The sequence below is a fragment of the Drosophila erecta genome, unplaced genomic scaffold (genome assembly GCF_003286155.1).
Source record: "Drosophila erecta strain 14021-0224.00,06,07 unplaced genomic scaffold, DereRS2 tig00000000-arrow-pilon, whole genome shotgun sequence".
NCBI classification, from domain to species: domain Eukaryota; kingdom Metazoa; phylum Arthropoda; class Insecta; order Diptera; family Drosophilidae; genus Drosophila; species Drosophila erecta.
In genome coordinates, this window is record NW_020825194.1 from 15,781,386 (window position 1) to 15,795,000 (window position 13,615).

The window sequence follows — 13,615 nt, forward strand, 5'->3', positions numbered from 1 at the left end:
ATATTCTACGTAGATGTATCTTAAATACGATTAAAGGACATAGTTGTGCGCCATCTATGGGCTATGGACAGAACTTGGTGTGCCTTACAATATGTATATTCACCACTGTGTTGGGAAGTATTTTAAATCAATTGCCACAGTCACCCTGTGCCTAGAGCGATAACGGTTATTTAAATTTTAAATTCAAACCATTACGTTCTTTTGAATTTCTTAAATTTTACATATACAATGGTCATGGTGCTGCATAAGGGATTGAACTATATATTAGATACCATTATTAGTATGTTGTTCTGCACATTTTACTAGCATTCAAAGCCACAGCATTCGAATCGAAGCCCCAGGATGCCTGAAATGCTGCCTATTCCTAATTCAAAATGCTGGTGCAGCATAAACATGTGAAGCCGAGGCGAACCAAACGCTTCTGGCCAAGTTGTTGGCCTGGCCTGAAATAGTTGGCCCCGATTGTGTGGGAGGGTGGGAGGTTAGGCTAGGACCATTGATTTATTGCCTGCCATTTTGTGTGAGCCAACGGAGTAGGCATCCTTTTTTGCTGGGAAGTGCTATCTGCAGATAAGCCTGACCTCTTTTGGGCCGGGCTAATTGGCGTTTTTCAATCGCCAGGCCACTTGCACTTTGTGTTTCTGTTGGCAGGCCCTTGGCTAATTTATTTCTTGAAGCATTTTGAAAAGTTTACGCCTCGCCAGCACATAGACCGCAAATTATTTAATTGCCATCTGGCCATGCCCTCTGAAAAGCCTTTTTCGAATGCCTTTGCGGCTCAAGGACTTTTCTCCGATGCAATAATTTAAGTGCAAGCAAACCGCAACTTTCTGGCTGAAGCACGCAGACTCACAGACTCACAGGACTCAGAACTCAGATCGCAGGACATCGGACTCAACTGGGCCAAAAGAGAGAAAGAAAGATAGAGAGAGTGGGAAAGAGAAGGGGGCGATGGCCCGAAGGCAAAGAAGTCATATTAAAAATGAACAAAAGTAAGAGGCAAAAAACGGACGTGGGAGTTGCCTGCAACTCCAACTCGAGTGCCAACTCCTGCCCCAATGCCCCAGAGCATCCCATCTTGCAGCTGTGCTCGGCCTTGCCCCAAACCAACCCGAAAGGCGCTTTAATAATGAAAGTTGCGCCCGTTTTTGGGGAACATTGGACGCATTTCAGAATGCAAACCTAATTTCGGGTTTTTAAAAACACAAGTACTCTGTCGCCGCAGCAAAGTATTTCAATTTAAAATTCGTAACGAGCTTACGTGCCAGCTGGTTAGCTGGCCAGCTTGGTCAGATCTTGCACTTTTGTTCTGGCCGTCGGAGAAGGACTCTCCAGTGGCGACCAGGTCGCATTTCAAATTAATGCAAGCCCGAAAGTGTGTGCCACTGGCATACTGAAATTAAATGAAATGCGAGCTCGGTGCCAGAGATGCAGCATGAAATCCAATGGTCGTGGCATAATCCTTTCAAAATATATTCATGGCAGCTCCGCCCAATGACGGCTGAGGTTATAACGAAATCAATTTAATATTATAGTTTTCAGAATTTCAATGAGGCAGTTCTATGGCGGTGTAGGAGTGCGAATTCAGTTTCTCCTCTTTTAGCATTAATCAGGGGAATAAACGAACAAACTATTTTCTAAAAATAAATATGGGCTTATAAAGAAATCTCAATCTTAAGTAAGCAATTATATATTAAACACCATAATTAAATTGAATCTTCTACCTTTGTACTGAATATTCCAACTTAAACCAGCGGAGCTAAAAATAATTGCTTAAATTGTACCTGAATACCTAATGGCATCATTTCCTGCTTATTGTTCATTCTCATTTTCTTTTGACCCAATTTCGGGGCTCTTGGCCCTAAATCCTTAGTCTCTCAAGCTCAGCGGGATTTCTTTGTCCTGCAGGACACTCCGATCCGCCTGCTCATCTCTAACTGAGTAATAACCAGGAGTAGTGGGTCACAGTCGTCCGGATTACCTGCTTAAGACTCATTGCGGTTGTGCGAAGGGAAGCTGTGCTGAAACTGCTCTAAATTTTTAATTCGTGTGTGCTGTTTCAGCTGCAGATTGGGACAGAATATGGGATATGGGATGGAATCAACTCCAATTGCGGGCCAAGCTTCCAAGGTGTCCGGCTGGCTTCTAACGATCCATTGTGGCCATACAGCTGTGCAGTTTTTGCGGCTGCCAAATGGAAATTTCAAGCCCATTACATGAATGTTTAAATGCTCGAATGGGCCGGGCTGCTTGGCCCCTGAAAAACTGCCTACTTGGCCATTTCGCCCCCAAAGAAACCCAATTGGGTCCCTTCACTTGAGTGAATGTGAGGCGCAGCTGTACACACATTCGCCTCCAGGGAGCAACCCAACATGTAGTACTAACGGTGGCATTAAAACTGGACGTTGGCCATCTTCAGCACACCAAAAGGAATCCCATTCGAAATGGGGCCAGTTGAAAAGTGCAATTGGCAAACAGTTCAGACTGAAAAGTTGCAAAGGGAATGGACGACACCAGACCAAATGGCCAAATGGTCCTGGGCAAGGCAAGAAAGGCGAAGCCATTGAAAAGACGACTCTGGTAATTTGTTCTGAGCGGCTTTTGTTTTGTGCGCCATTTTCATTTCGATTCGTTTTGGCCAACTTTTGGAGGCGGCATCCTTTCTCGCTCCGTTGACAACGGACGGACTTCTGATTGAGTGTGTTTTTTGGGTGTGACGTGGATCTTCAACCTTTCCCCTGCCAAATCCCGAACGCTTTCCCTTTCCGATTGACCTTCCCTGACATTTTTCGCAATGCCCCAAAATTTATCACTTAATAAATTACCCTTGGCCCTGTTAACCGCCTTAACGTGTTCTATCTGTTTTCCCACGAATGGTAATTGGAAATGCTGAAATCGAAGCTGTACAAATTGGGGTGGACTGAACTATGGCCTGCCGAAAATGTCTCAGCCCTGTGGGTTACCCAGGCTCAAGTTATGAGTTTGATAATTGAAATTTTATGCAAGGGTTCGAGTTTGGTCTCAATACATTTTGCCATTGTTTGTAACCACGTTAGTTTGAGTTTATCTGTCCATGTCTTTCTGTCCGTATGTTTGTATGTCCATATAATCTTGGGAGCTAAAAGGAAACTCCAAAGTTAAGATTAAGTGTTCGCTCTTGTCTTAAACCTTTTTAGTGCTATTGGGCGAAAATCAAGTTTATTTTCCTGGAATCTCACAATAATCCTGATTTACAGCCAAAATCTGAGCAAATTTATGACACATCAATTGGGCAAGTACTCCGAAATTTCAATAAATTCGCCTTGATCTGCATAAATGCAAAGTTTATTCCCGAGGCCTGGATTTCAGCGAAATTGTATGGGTAAGTGTCATAAATGTGAATCAGGAAAGCTGGCAAAGGCAAAATACGATTCGCATATCAAAGGCGTATTAACGTTTGTACGCACTTCCATGCCTTTATATAAAAAAAAAAAAACCAAAAAAAACAAGAAGTGACTTAAAAGCACCGCGAAGACAAAATATCCCTGCAGGATGGCAAATCCTTTCGTGCACACATAAACGCTTTTGGGAGGGAGCGAAATTTATGTAAAAGACTTGAGCATAAAATCGCGCATCATTGAAGTTGAAATGCTCGACATCATCAATACACTTCTTTGTTGGCCATTAAGTGCGGCCAAATCTTTTCCTGAGCCCCTCCAGCCAAACGTTGCGCATACGCCATGTGTGCTGGGTGGTGAGTTAAGCGCGGCTATTAGAGCAAATTGAATAATATCGAGCTGATATTTTATGCACTTGTTTGTGACTTTGAAGTGCGCTCAACACTTTTACCCATTTCGCAATTCGATTCTGTTCCAGCTGGCTTTATTTTCGCCCGCCATCTCGCTTTTATCAGCACACGCACAGACCTTGACTCCCCGAAAGTCGCCTAAATCTTGCGATATATTTTACATCATTATGGCTCCTCTGCCTTCTTGTTAATGTTTTGTAGCTGCTCTCGCGATTTTATGACTTAGGCAGGCATTTCCACCCATTCCACGGGCTCTGAAGTCCCGAAGCCTCGACAAAAGCTATTGGAACAGATTTCGCTGACTTTGCTCACTTTCCCCAGCCCCAAGCCCCCAGCCCCCAGGCTCTTTTCTCTTTTCTTTTCTTTTCTTTTTTTTAGCTTCCCACCACTCAATGAAATTTATTTTTCGATATGTTATTCCTGCCGCTTCACGTGTGGCGTTTCGGGTTTACCTGAACCTGAACCTGAACCTGAGCCTGAGCTGGTCCGCCCCAGCCTTTTGCTTCCCCCGTCGAATGCGACACTTTTAGCATCATTATCTGCACGGCAGCGAGGGCTCAGGCAGGAGCACTTTGAGTTATGCGCCTGGCAGACGCTCAGAAAACATAAAAAACGAATAAATGGCAGGGCACAGCGAGATGTGGGCATACAGAGATACATTGGCACTGGAGCGGCGAGAAACTGCTGCTGAGATGCGATTAAAATGCCTCATATACATGCAGATTCCCCACGCAATCTCGCAAATAAGGCGTTTTATTGCCGAACTCCAAGTCGAAGATTTAGAAACTCGCAGATCTGCGCTGATTTAAGGCGCATTCTAAGTGAAAGTTTTACAAATTGCTCCACACTGGGTACATTGGTACATTGAAGCTGAAAAGTGTCTATAATTAGACATTCTGGGATGCAGTTTAGAAATTAAAATTAGGATAGGTGGCTAAAATCACGCTTGTTAGTTGGGTCGCAGCTGCTACAGTTTTATTGGAAGTTCGAGCTAGTTCGAGTTAGTTTGTCAGGTGAGTTGGTGTCTCGACCCAATTCAAGGCTGATTATTCCTGTGGGTGTCGTCGACATCGCCCGATGTTCGTGTGTGTCGAGCTGAAAGGATTCTTTGTCGGGGGCAGAAGTCAAATGGCCGCTGTTGGAGCTGCGTTTACGATTGCGGTTAACAATCATATCGTTGAGGGGATTAATTTGCCTAAGTGCAGGCGGCAGCTGCACCGCAACAGCATTTGCACTGAAGGCCGAAGTAGAATCGACACCTACTATGGCTCTCTGGGGTATTTTTGCGGACTGTGGGTCATGGATTCGGATGAAGTAGATGTGCTGCCTGTTGGCACATAAACAGCCATCTATCAATTGGATTGCGGCGATGTGGGGATGTGGGTGTGTGCTTAACACACCATTGAACTGTTACGCAACAGGAAGTCGCACACAGACACAGATAGAGATAGAGATACACAGATACAGAGATACACAGGCACCAATACAGACACATATGTCCGGCGGTTGGGAGACCGGCAGACAAATCCCATTTGATGTTCACTCAGCAGAAAGGCAACGCCAATGAAGCATGCAAAAGGTATTTCAGCTTTTTCGTTGCCTGGCCCAGATTGCTGAGATTTTGGCTTTGTAACTCAAAATCGAGGCGGTACAAGGAGCGAATGTGCAAACATCATGAAAAACGCTGCCGCAACAACAAAAAGGAGGAAAGCCCAGAAAGAAATAGGACTTTTCCCAAGAAACAAAGGCCAACGGCTGAGAAAGATGCCTCCAAGCCGCAGTCGAGGCCAAAGGAAACTGCTCCTTTTGCCCCGTCCTTTCATTGAACTTTAATTCAATTTGCAGCACTTCCAGCCAAATGTGCAGAATAAATTGTCGTGTTTAATGTGTGGAGGTCGGTGCAAATGGTGCATCTCCCAGGAGGCTTTCCAGGGACCACCACTTGTCCATTGGGTCATAAAATGGCTTCCGGTTATACTTCAAGCGAGATTAACTTGTCGTTTACAATTTCCCTTTGATTTGTTTGCAGCGGGTGCGGGGATGTATCCTGCCGGGGGATGAAGTGCGGATCTAACTGGTATACTCGTACATGTACATATTCCCTGGCGTTTCCTTTGCAGCACTTTCGCTTTCATCTCGTGGCACTTCTGCGTGGATATGCAGTCGCCCGAATGCCCTGCATTTGGGGAGGCAGGGTATATTGGTTCTTTTATATATTATAATCATTTTTATTTGTTCCATACTTGATCATAGCCGATTGGGTATGTACGTGCACTTTGCTGATGATATTTACTGCCATACGAACAACCCCTCCCTCTATGTAAACAGTGTTGCTCGACATGATTTGCATTGAAAACTAGTTTTTATCGAAGTTCTTGCACTTCATTGCAAGTCAATAGAGCGATGGTAATAATGGGGCATGGTCGAGAGCCCCGAAAAGTATGCAACGTGCTTGTACCGCGCTTTTAACGGGAAATGCCTGAAAGCAAATCGTAGGCCGGGCAAACAAATTGGCAGGAGTGGGCAGGGCCCACTTCCCCCCACCCAGATTGAAAAATGCCCATGAAATTGCGCAGTGTTGTTGCCCCGCTGGTCGGCTACAAATTGATTTACAACAATTCATTTTCGCCCGGGGCAACCGCTGTGAGAGCCAACCAGATGACCAGAACACTTGCGGGCTCCCAAGTCGCAGGTGTGAGTTTTATTTGTTTGGAAATTGTTTTCCCGCTTTGTTCCGAGTCCTTTTCCCGTTCTCGTGCTCTTTCTGTTCCCATTTTCCCCTCCCCACCCCGTTTTGGCGCGCTGCTTTGTTTTGGCAGGACGAAAAGGAAGCCACACGCAGCTCGACTCTGTTTTCCTTGTGGCCTGGCGGTAATTTCATTTCGTCCTGGCTGTGGCTCCATAGAAGCGCACTCAGCTTTCGCTTTCACCTTTCGGCCAAACACAAAACCAAAACCAAAACCAAATCTGGCCCAGTTCGCGGCTGCTATGCAATTAAGCCACGCAATCAGAATGCAAGATGAAGGCTCCGCAAACAATTGAATTCGGATGCGAGATGCGACAGGCAGTGATGGCGAGGGATCCTTAGGATCCTTACGGCAAGGTGAAACTTCAAGAAAAATAAAAATATATGCTAAAGAGCTGCAGGTAGCCGCAACTAACTAATATAATACTTTACTTTTGATCAGTAATTTTATGCCTGAATCCCACTAAGTGCCCTACTTCCTACGAACAATGCATCTTACTGGCAAACTCAAGATTCGCCTTAATTTCAAACTCAAATTTGAATGAATAACAAGGAGCACCAACCCTGGAAACCACCATCACTGGGATGGAATCCGGATTCGGAAACCAGCAGAGGCAGAAGCGTCGAGTTGCAAGGTGGCCCAAATGCTGGCGAAATAGCGGCCACAAGCTGCAAAGCCAACATGGCAGCTGACATCTGTCAGATGCTGTTACTCCGCTGCACTTTTAGTTGCCCCTGGGCGGCGGTGGGGCATCTGCGCTCCCTATTCCGGCCGCGCTTTGTTTGCCGAGCCCGGCTGCGCACTCACAATGGTGCACCCGGAGCCAAACAGGAGCCGCTAACGAGCAGTTCCATGTGGCGCCGTCGATCGCGGGAATCAAGTCTTTGTGGCAACGGAATGGTGGCGAAGTGGCTTCCTAAATATTTGCACTGCGCCCGCCTCGTTGGCCTCGCACCCAAAGTCCCTTCATGTATTTTCAAAATAAATAATACAAAAGCTATAACTTTGAATTGGAAAGAAACCTGGTGGGTTTCTTCTTGCTCTATGTACAAATGCGAAGTAAGAACTTTAGTCGTCTTTCAGGCGGATTTTCGACTCAAACGCGTGTCGAATGAACTCATTGCAATTTCACGCCCGGGCTTCTAGGTTCCATCTTTCTGTTCTGTGAGTTGATTTACTAAGAATAATTTGATCACTATGAGAACACACTCCCCCGCATTTGGTGAGCAAGAGTAACACTACATATCCAGATCAAGATACTTTACGTAGCAAACTTTAGTTGCGTTGGCACTTCTCTTGCTGGCGCACATCGCTCATCCGATGGAGAGCCTCGATGACTTCGAAGTCCCCGTGGAAGTAACTACACTACATGCTAAGAAGGATATGGCGGGTCCTGTTAATCTGCAGCGCATCGAGGGCAGAACTCGGCTAAAGAGCCTACTTACGTTTGAGGGAGACAACCGGACAGGCAAAATGATTGAGAACTACTGCTGTTTTTGGATATACCAGGCTCATCCGCCCATCCCGCACACCTGGAAGCATATGGCCGAGTATCCCTTCGACTTTCAGTTCAATGGAGAGTTTGTGCGGAACCAGCGACACAATGCAGTTGAAGTACCTGCCGCCGAGGATGGCGATAAAGGCATTTGATGTCAAACAAAAGATAGATACTTGTATATGTTTCACTGAACAATGCAACTCTCCCCTGAAGTGATGTCCATTCAATCTGATAGAGGTGATTATTTTCCTCCAGCTTCGTCGCATATTTATGGTAATTTATATTAAATTGATTTACTGAGCGTCCAGTTTAAGATCGTGTCAGCAAGTATATCCCGCCTTTCAGCCAGCAATTGATTGAGGCACTGTGGCGATGCATTTAATTGGGCCTAAGGCACTCGACAGCTTAACTGAGGCCCAGAAACGTAATTAACTTTGTCTGGCCAGCAAAACCTGACGGGGCCAAAGTTTCTTCAAAACTTGAGAAATTCGTTTGGCGACCCCAAAGAAAATCATGGGAAAGGGCGGCTCTTTTTGTGCCTAAGAGCCTGACAGCACATAATGGATTTGACACATTATAATCAGGTTTGCATAGTGTCCTTCGCCCTGCCGTCAGTCTCTCAGTCGGTCAGCTAGTCAGTCAGTCAGTCAGTCAGCCAGTCAGTCAGTCACCGAGTCAACCGATCCCTCGAGCATCCAGCAACTTGGCCGCTTTGACGTGCTCTGCTTATTTGGGCAGCAAGTTCTTGTAGTTAGCTCAAGTTTTGCACAACAAGAAAATATCAATAAGCAATTTCCTGTGGAATTTTATATATCTCAAAATTACATATTTTAGTTCTTCTTGGCTTGCCAAACAAGAAATTCAATATGAAACTATGTTAAACATAAATATGAAGAAAGTAACACCACTGAGTGTAAGTTATATTTTTCATTCTGGATTTTCGTTTCGGTAATGTTTTTTCGACAAACAGATAAAACAAAAGTAAAGATATACACCCAGTTACTCTATATTTTCTTGATCACTATGAGTAGAAACACACATGGCTTAATTAAATGGGAAAACTCACCTGGTTCTCGCAGTGCAGTAGTTGCCCATCATCGCAGTGCCGAGAAGTTTGATAAATAAGCAAGCCGGGCCCATGTCTGGGCATTTACTTAGTTAATTAAATTCAACTTCTTCGGCCGGGGAAGATGACAGCGGGGGAGTGAGAGCAAGTGAAGCGCTGCAGGGCGAGGAGGAGGAGCAGGTGGCGCCCCCCAAGTTCTCCATCCTTCCTCGCAGAAGTTTGCCCGTCGTATTTGTTCATATCATAGGTAAATATATCCTGGACGGGAGCCTCGATGTTTGCTTTTAATTTCGCCATTTCCCTTGCCTTGCCTTTGCCTTTGCTTTTTAATGTGTCCGGATGATTAGAGCGGCTGCATCCTGACCAGACCCCACCAATCCTGACCAGCTTCGACCACTTGCTACTTGCTACTCAGACGGCGTGGCTCGGCAATTTCCTGCTCCACTGACTAATGGAAATGGTGAACAGATTTGAATTGCCGCACTGGGCGACTGGCACACCACACAAAAGGCGCTTTCCTTTGGTCTCGTCAAGGATCTTATATCCTTATATCCAGCTAGCCAAATAAATGGCTCTGCAGAGTGGGGAAGTGGGTCTTATGCAAGCAAATAATTTGGATTTAAATCGATTTAAGATGGTAACGAATGAGTGTGCACACGCATTGTGATAGTGTTTTATGCAAATGCACTTATGGATTATTTTCGGAGAGAAAACATTCGCAAAGAATACACGCATGTGAATTGAAATTTCCTATTCAAGTGGTATGCTCAAACTTTGGTTGTGGACTTAAATTTAGCCACGAGTACCAAGTACATACCATTATTATTATACTTATTATTATACTTTCATTTAATGTAAATATAACTAAATATTTGTGTTTTTACTGAAATTCAAATTTGAATTTAAACTAAAAAATTTAAGCTAATTTAAATTTTAAGCTAAAAGATCTAAAACAATCGATAACCTAAATGGATCATCAAGTCTGCCATCAAAAGGTGTGTGCCACTGCTACTGCCTAGCGGAGTTTCACACCACTGAACGATCGATCAGCTGCTCAGCACAGCTGATTAAGTTCGGGCGCTTTTCATGCTGAAATCGTTGTGAAATTTTTAGGGATGTCGTGATATTACAAAAATAATATTTAAAATATCATAAAAAATATCAATATATTTGATATTTTCGAAGTTTTTTTTTCAAATAAAATTTTTTTGTTCCCCACAATAAAAATATAAAAGTTTCTTTTTAACTTCATGTTTCTTATTTAACTGGATATTCGATATATAATACAGATAATAATACAGATTGTGTTTATATAAACTAATACAACTTATTTCCAATACTTCGAATACTTAAGTGATTTTAGGAAAAAGCGTTGTGTTATATGTGTGTCAGTCATTCGGCTTCGTGCGTCACAGACTACACATTTTATAGCGGACGCCAACCGCTCTGAAGGCACTGAGCTACCCGGAGTGATCAGGTACCTTATGGTCATTTTAACACGATCACTTTTACCCGGTATCGCTTTGGAAATCAGAGTGACCAAAGGAAAAATATCAAAAAAATATCGCAATATCAACATTTGGGCAAAAACAATATCACGATATAAATATAAAATGTCAAAAAAAAATATTTATATAAAATAATATATAAATCAAATTGATATTTTGATATATTATCACCAACCCTACTACACATACACTACACTCACTGCTCGACCGGTAAGAAAGATTACTTGGAATAATTTGTGACTCTAAATTAGAAGACATGCCTTACTGTCCTTACTAGAACCAGTTGGGAATTATAGGGCTATAGGACACGAAAAATCTTCAATTTGCCATAAATATTTACACTTTGTGGGCAAAATTGAAAGATTTTTCGGTTTGAATTACCAGGCGAACAAGAATTCCAGAAGGTGACCAACGATCGTTTGGTTTTCGGTAGGAACTTGCTGCTGATTATGATCGCCTGGTAATTCAATCCGAAAAATTTACAATTTGCCAAAAAAATTAACATTTTGCAGGCAAAATTGTGAGATTTTTCGGTTTAAATTACCAGGCGAACAGGAATTCCAGAAGGTGACCAACGATCGTTTGGTTTTCGGTAGCAACTTGCTGCTGATTATGACCGCCTGGTAATTCAATCCGAAAAATTTACAATTTGCCAAAAAAATTAACATTTTGCAGGCAAAATTGTGAGATTTTTCGGTTTAAATTATTAGGCGATCATAATTTCAAACACTTGTATAAATAATACTTGCCTGGTTATTTGTTCAAGAGGGATGCCAATGTGATCTTGCAAGTAATCAAGAACGCATACACTACTACACATACACTACATTCACTGTTCGACCGGTAAGAAAGATGACTTGGAATATTTTGTGACTCTAAATTAGAAGACATGCCTTACAGCCCTCACGAGAACCAGTTGGGAATTATAGAGCTATAGGACACGAAAAATCTACAATTTGCCATAAATATTTACACTTTGTGGGCAAAATTTAAAGATTTTTCGGTTTCAATTACCAGGCGAGCAGGAATTGCAGAAGGTGACCAACGATCGTTTGGTTTTCGGTAGCAACCTACTGCTGATTATGATCGCCTGGTAATTCAATCCGAAAAATCTACAATTTACCAAAAAAATTGACATTTTGCAGGCAAAATTGTGAGATTTTTCGGTTTAAATTATTAGGCGATCATAATTTCAAACACTTGTATAAATAATACTTGCCTGGTTATTTGTTCAAGAGGGATGCCAATGTGATCTTGCAAGTAATCAAGAACGCATACACTACTACACATACACTACATTCACTGCTCGACCGGTAAGAAAGATGACTTGGAATATTTTGTGACTCTAAATTAGAAGACATGCCTTACAGCCCTCACGAGAACCAGTTGGGAATTATAGGGCTATGGACACGAAAAATCTACAATTTGCAAAAAAAATATTTACACTTTGTGGGCAAAATTGAAAGATTTTTCGGTTTGAATTACCAGGCGCACAGGAATTCCAGAAGGTGACCAACGATCGTTTGGTTTTCGGTAGCAACCTGATGCTGATTATGACCAAACACACATATGTACATACATACATACATACATACATGCATGCATACATACATACATACATACATACATACATACATACATACATACATACATACATACATACATGCCCATAAAATGTAAATATTTATGGTAAATTGTAGATTTTTCGGTTTGAATTACCAGGCGCACAGGAATTCCAGAAGGTGACCAACGATCGTTTGGTTTTCGGTAGCAACTTGCTGCTGATTATGACCGCCTGGTAATTCAATCCGAAAAATTTACAATTTGCCAAAAAAAATTAACATTTTGCAGGCAAAATTGTGAGATTTTTCGGTTTAAATTACCAGGCGAACAGGAATTCCAGAAGGTGACCAACGATCGTTTGGTTTTCGGTAGCAACTTGCTGCTGATTATGATCGCCTGGTAATTCAATCCGAAAAATCTACAATTTACCAAAAAAATTAACATTTTGCAGGCAAAATTGTGAGATTTTTCGGTTTAAATTATTAGGCGATCATAATTTCAAACACTTGTATAAATAATACTTGCCTGGTTATTTGTTCAAGAGGGATGCCAATGTGATCTTGCAAGTAATCAAGAACGCATACACTACTACACATACACTACATTCACTGCTCGACCGGTAAGAAAGATGACTTGGAATATTTTGTGACTCTAAATTAGAAGACATGCCTTACAGCCCTCACGAGAACCAGTTGGGAATTATAGAGCTATAGGACACGAAAAATCTACAATTTGCCATAAATATTTACACTTTGTGGGCAAAATTTAAAGATTTTTCGGTTTCAATTACCAGGCGAGCAGGAATTGCAGAAGGTGACCAACGATCGTTTGGTTTTCGGTAGCAACCTACTGCTGATTATGATCGCCTGGTAATTCAATCCGAAAAATCTACAATTTACCAAAAAAATTGACATTTTGCAGGCAAAATTGTGAGATTTTTCGGTTTAAATTATTAGGCGATCATAATTTCAAACACTTGTATAAATAATACTTGCCTGGTTATTTGTTCAAGAGGGATGCCAATGTGATCTTGCAAGTAATCAAGAACGCATACACTACTACACATACACTACATTCACTGCTCGACCGGTAAGAAAGATGACTTGGAATATTTTGTGACTCTAAATTAGAAGACATGCCTTACAGCCCTCACGAGAACCAGTTGGGAATTATAGGGCTATGGACACGAAAAATCTACAATTTGCAAAAAAAATATTTACACTTTGTGGGCAAAATTGAAAGATTTTTCGGTTTGAATTACCAGGCGCACAGGAATTCCAGAAGGTGACCAACGATCGTTTGGTATTCGGTAGCAACCTGATGCTGATTATGACCAAACACACATATGTACATACATACATACATACATACATGCATGCATACATACATACATACATACATACATACATACATACATACATACATACATACATACATGCCCATAAA

The 13,615-nt window shown here is 42.4% G+C and overlaps 1 protein-coding gene across 1 annotated transcript; it reads left to right on the forward strand.

Moving 5' to 3' along the window:
* Window positions 1–7,731: 7,731 nt before the first annotated feature.
* On the forward strand, window positions 7,732–8,333 carry LOC6553632. The gene is made up of 2 exons (XM_026983769.1): window positions 7,732–7,756; window positions 7,814–8,333. Exons 1-2 carry the CDS (start codon window positions 7,732–7,734, stop codon window positions 8,182–8,184), a joined length of 396 nt encoding a protein of 131 aa, XP_026839570.1. The 3' UTR covers window positions 8,185–8,333.
* Window positions 8,334–13,615: the final 5,282 nt, after the last annotated feature.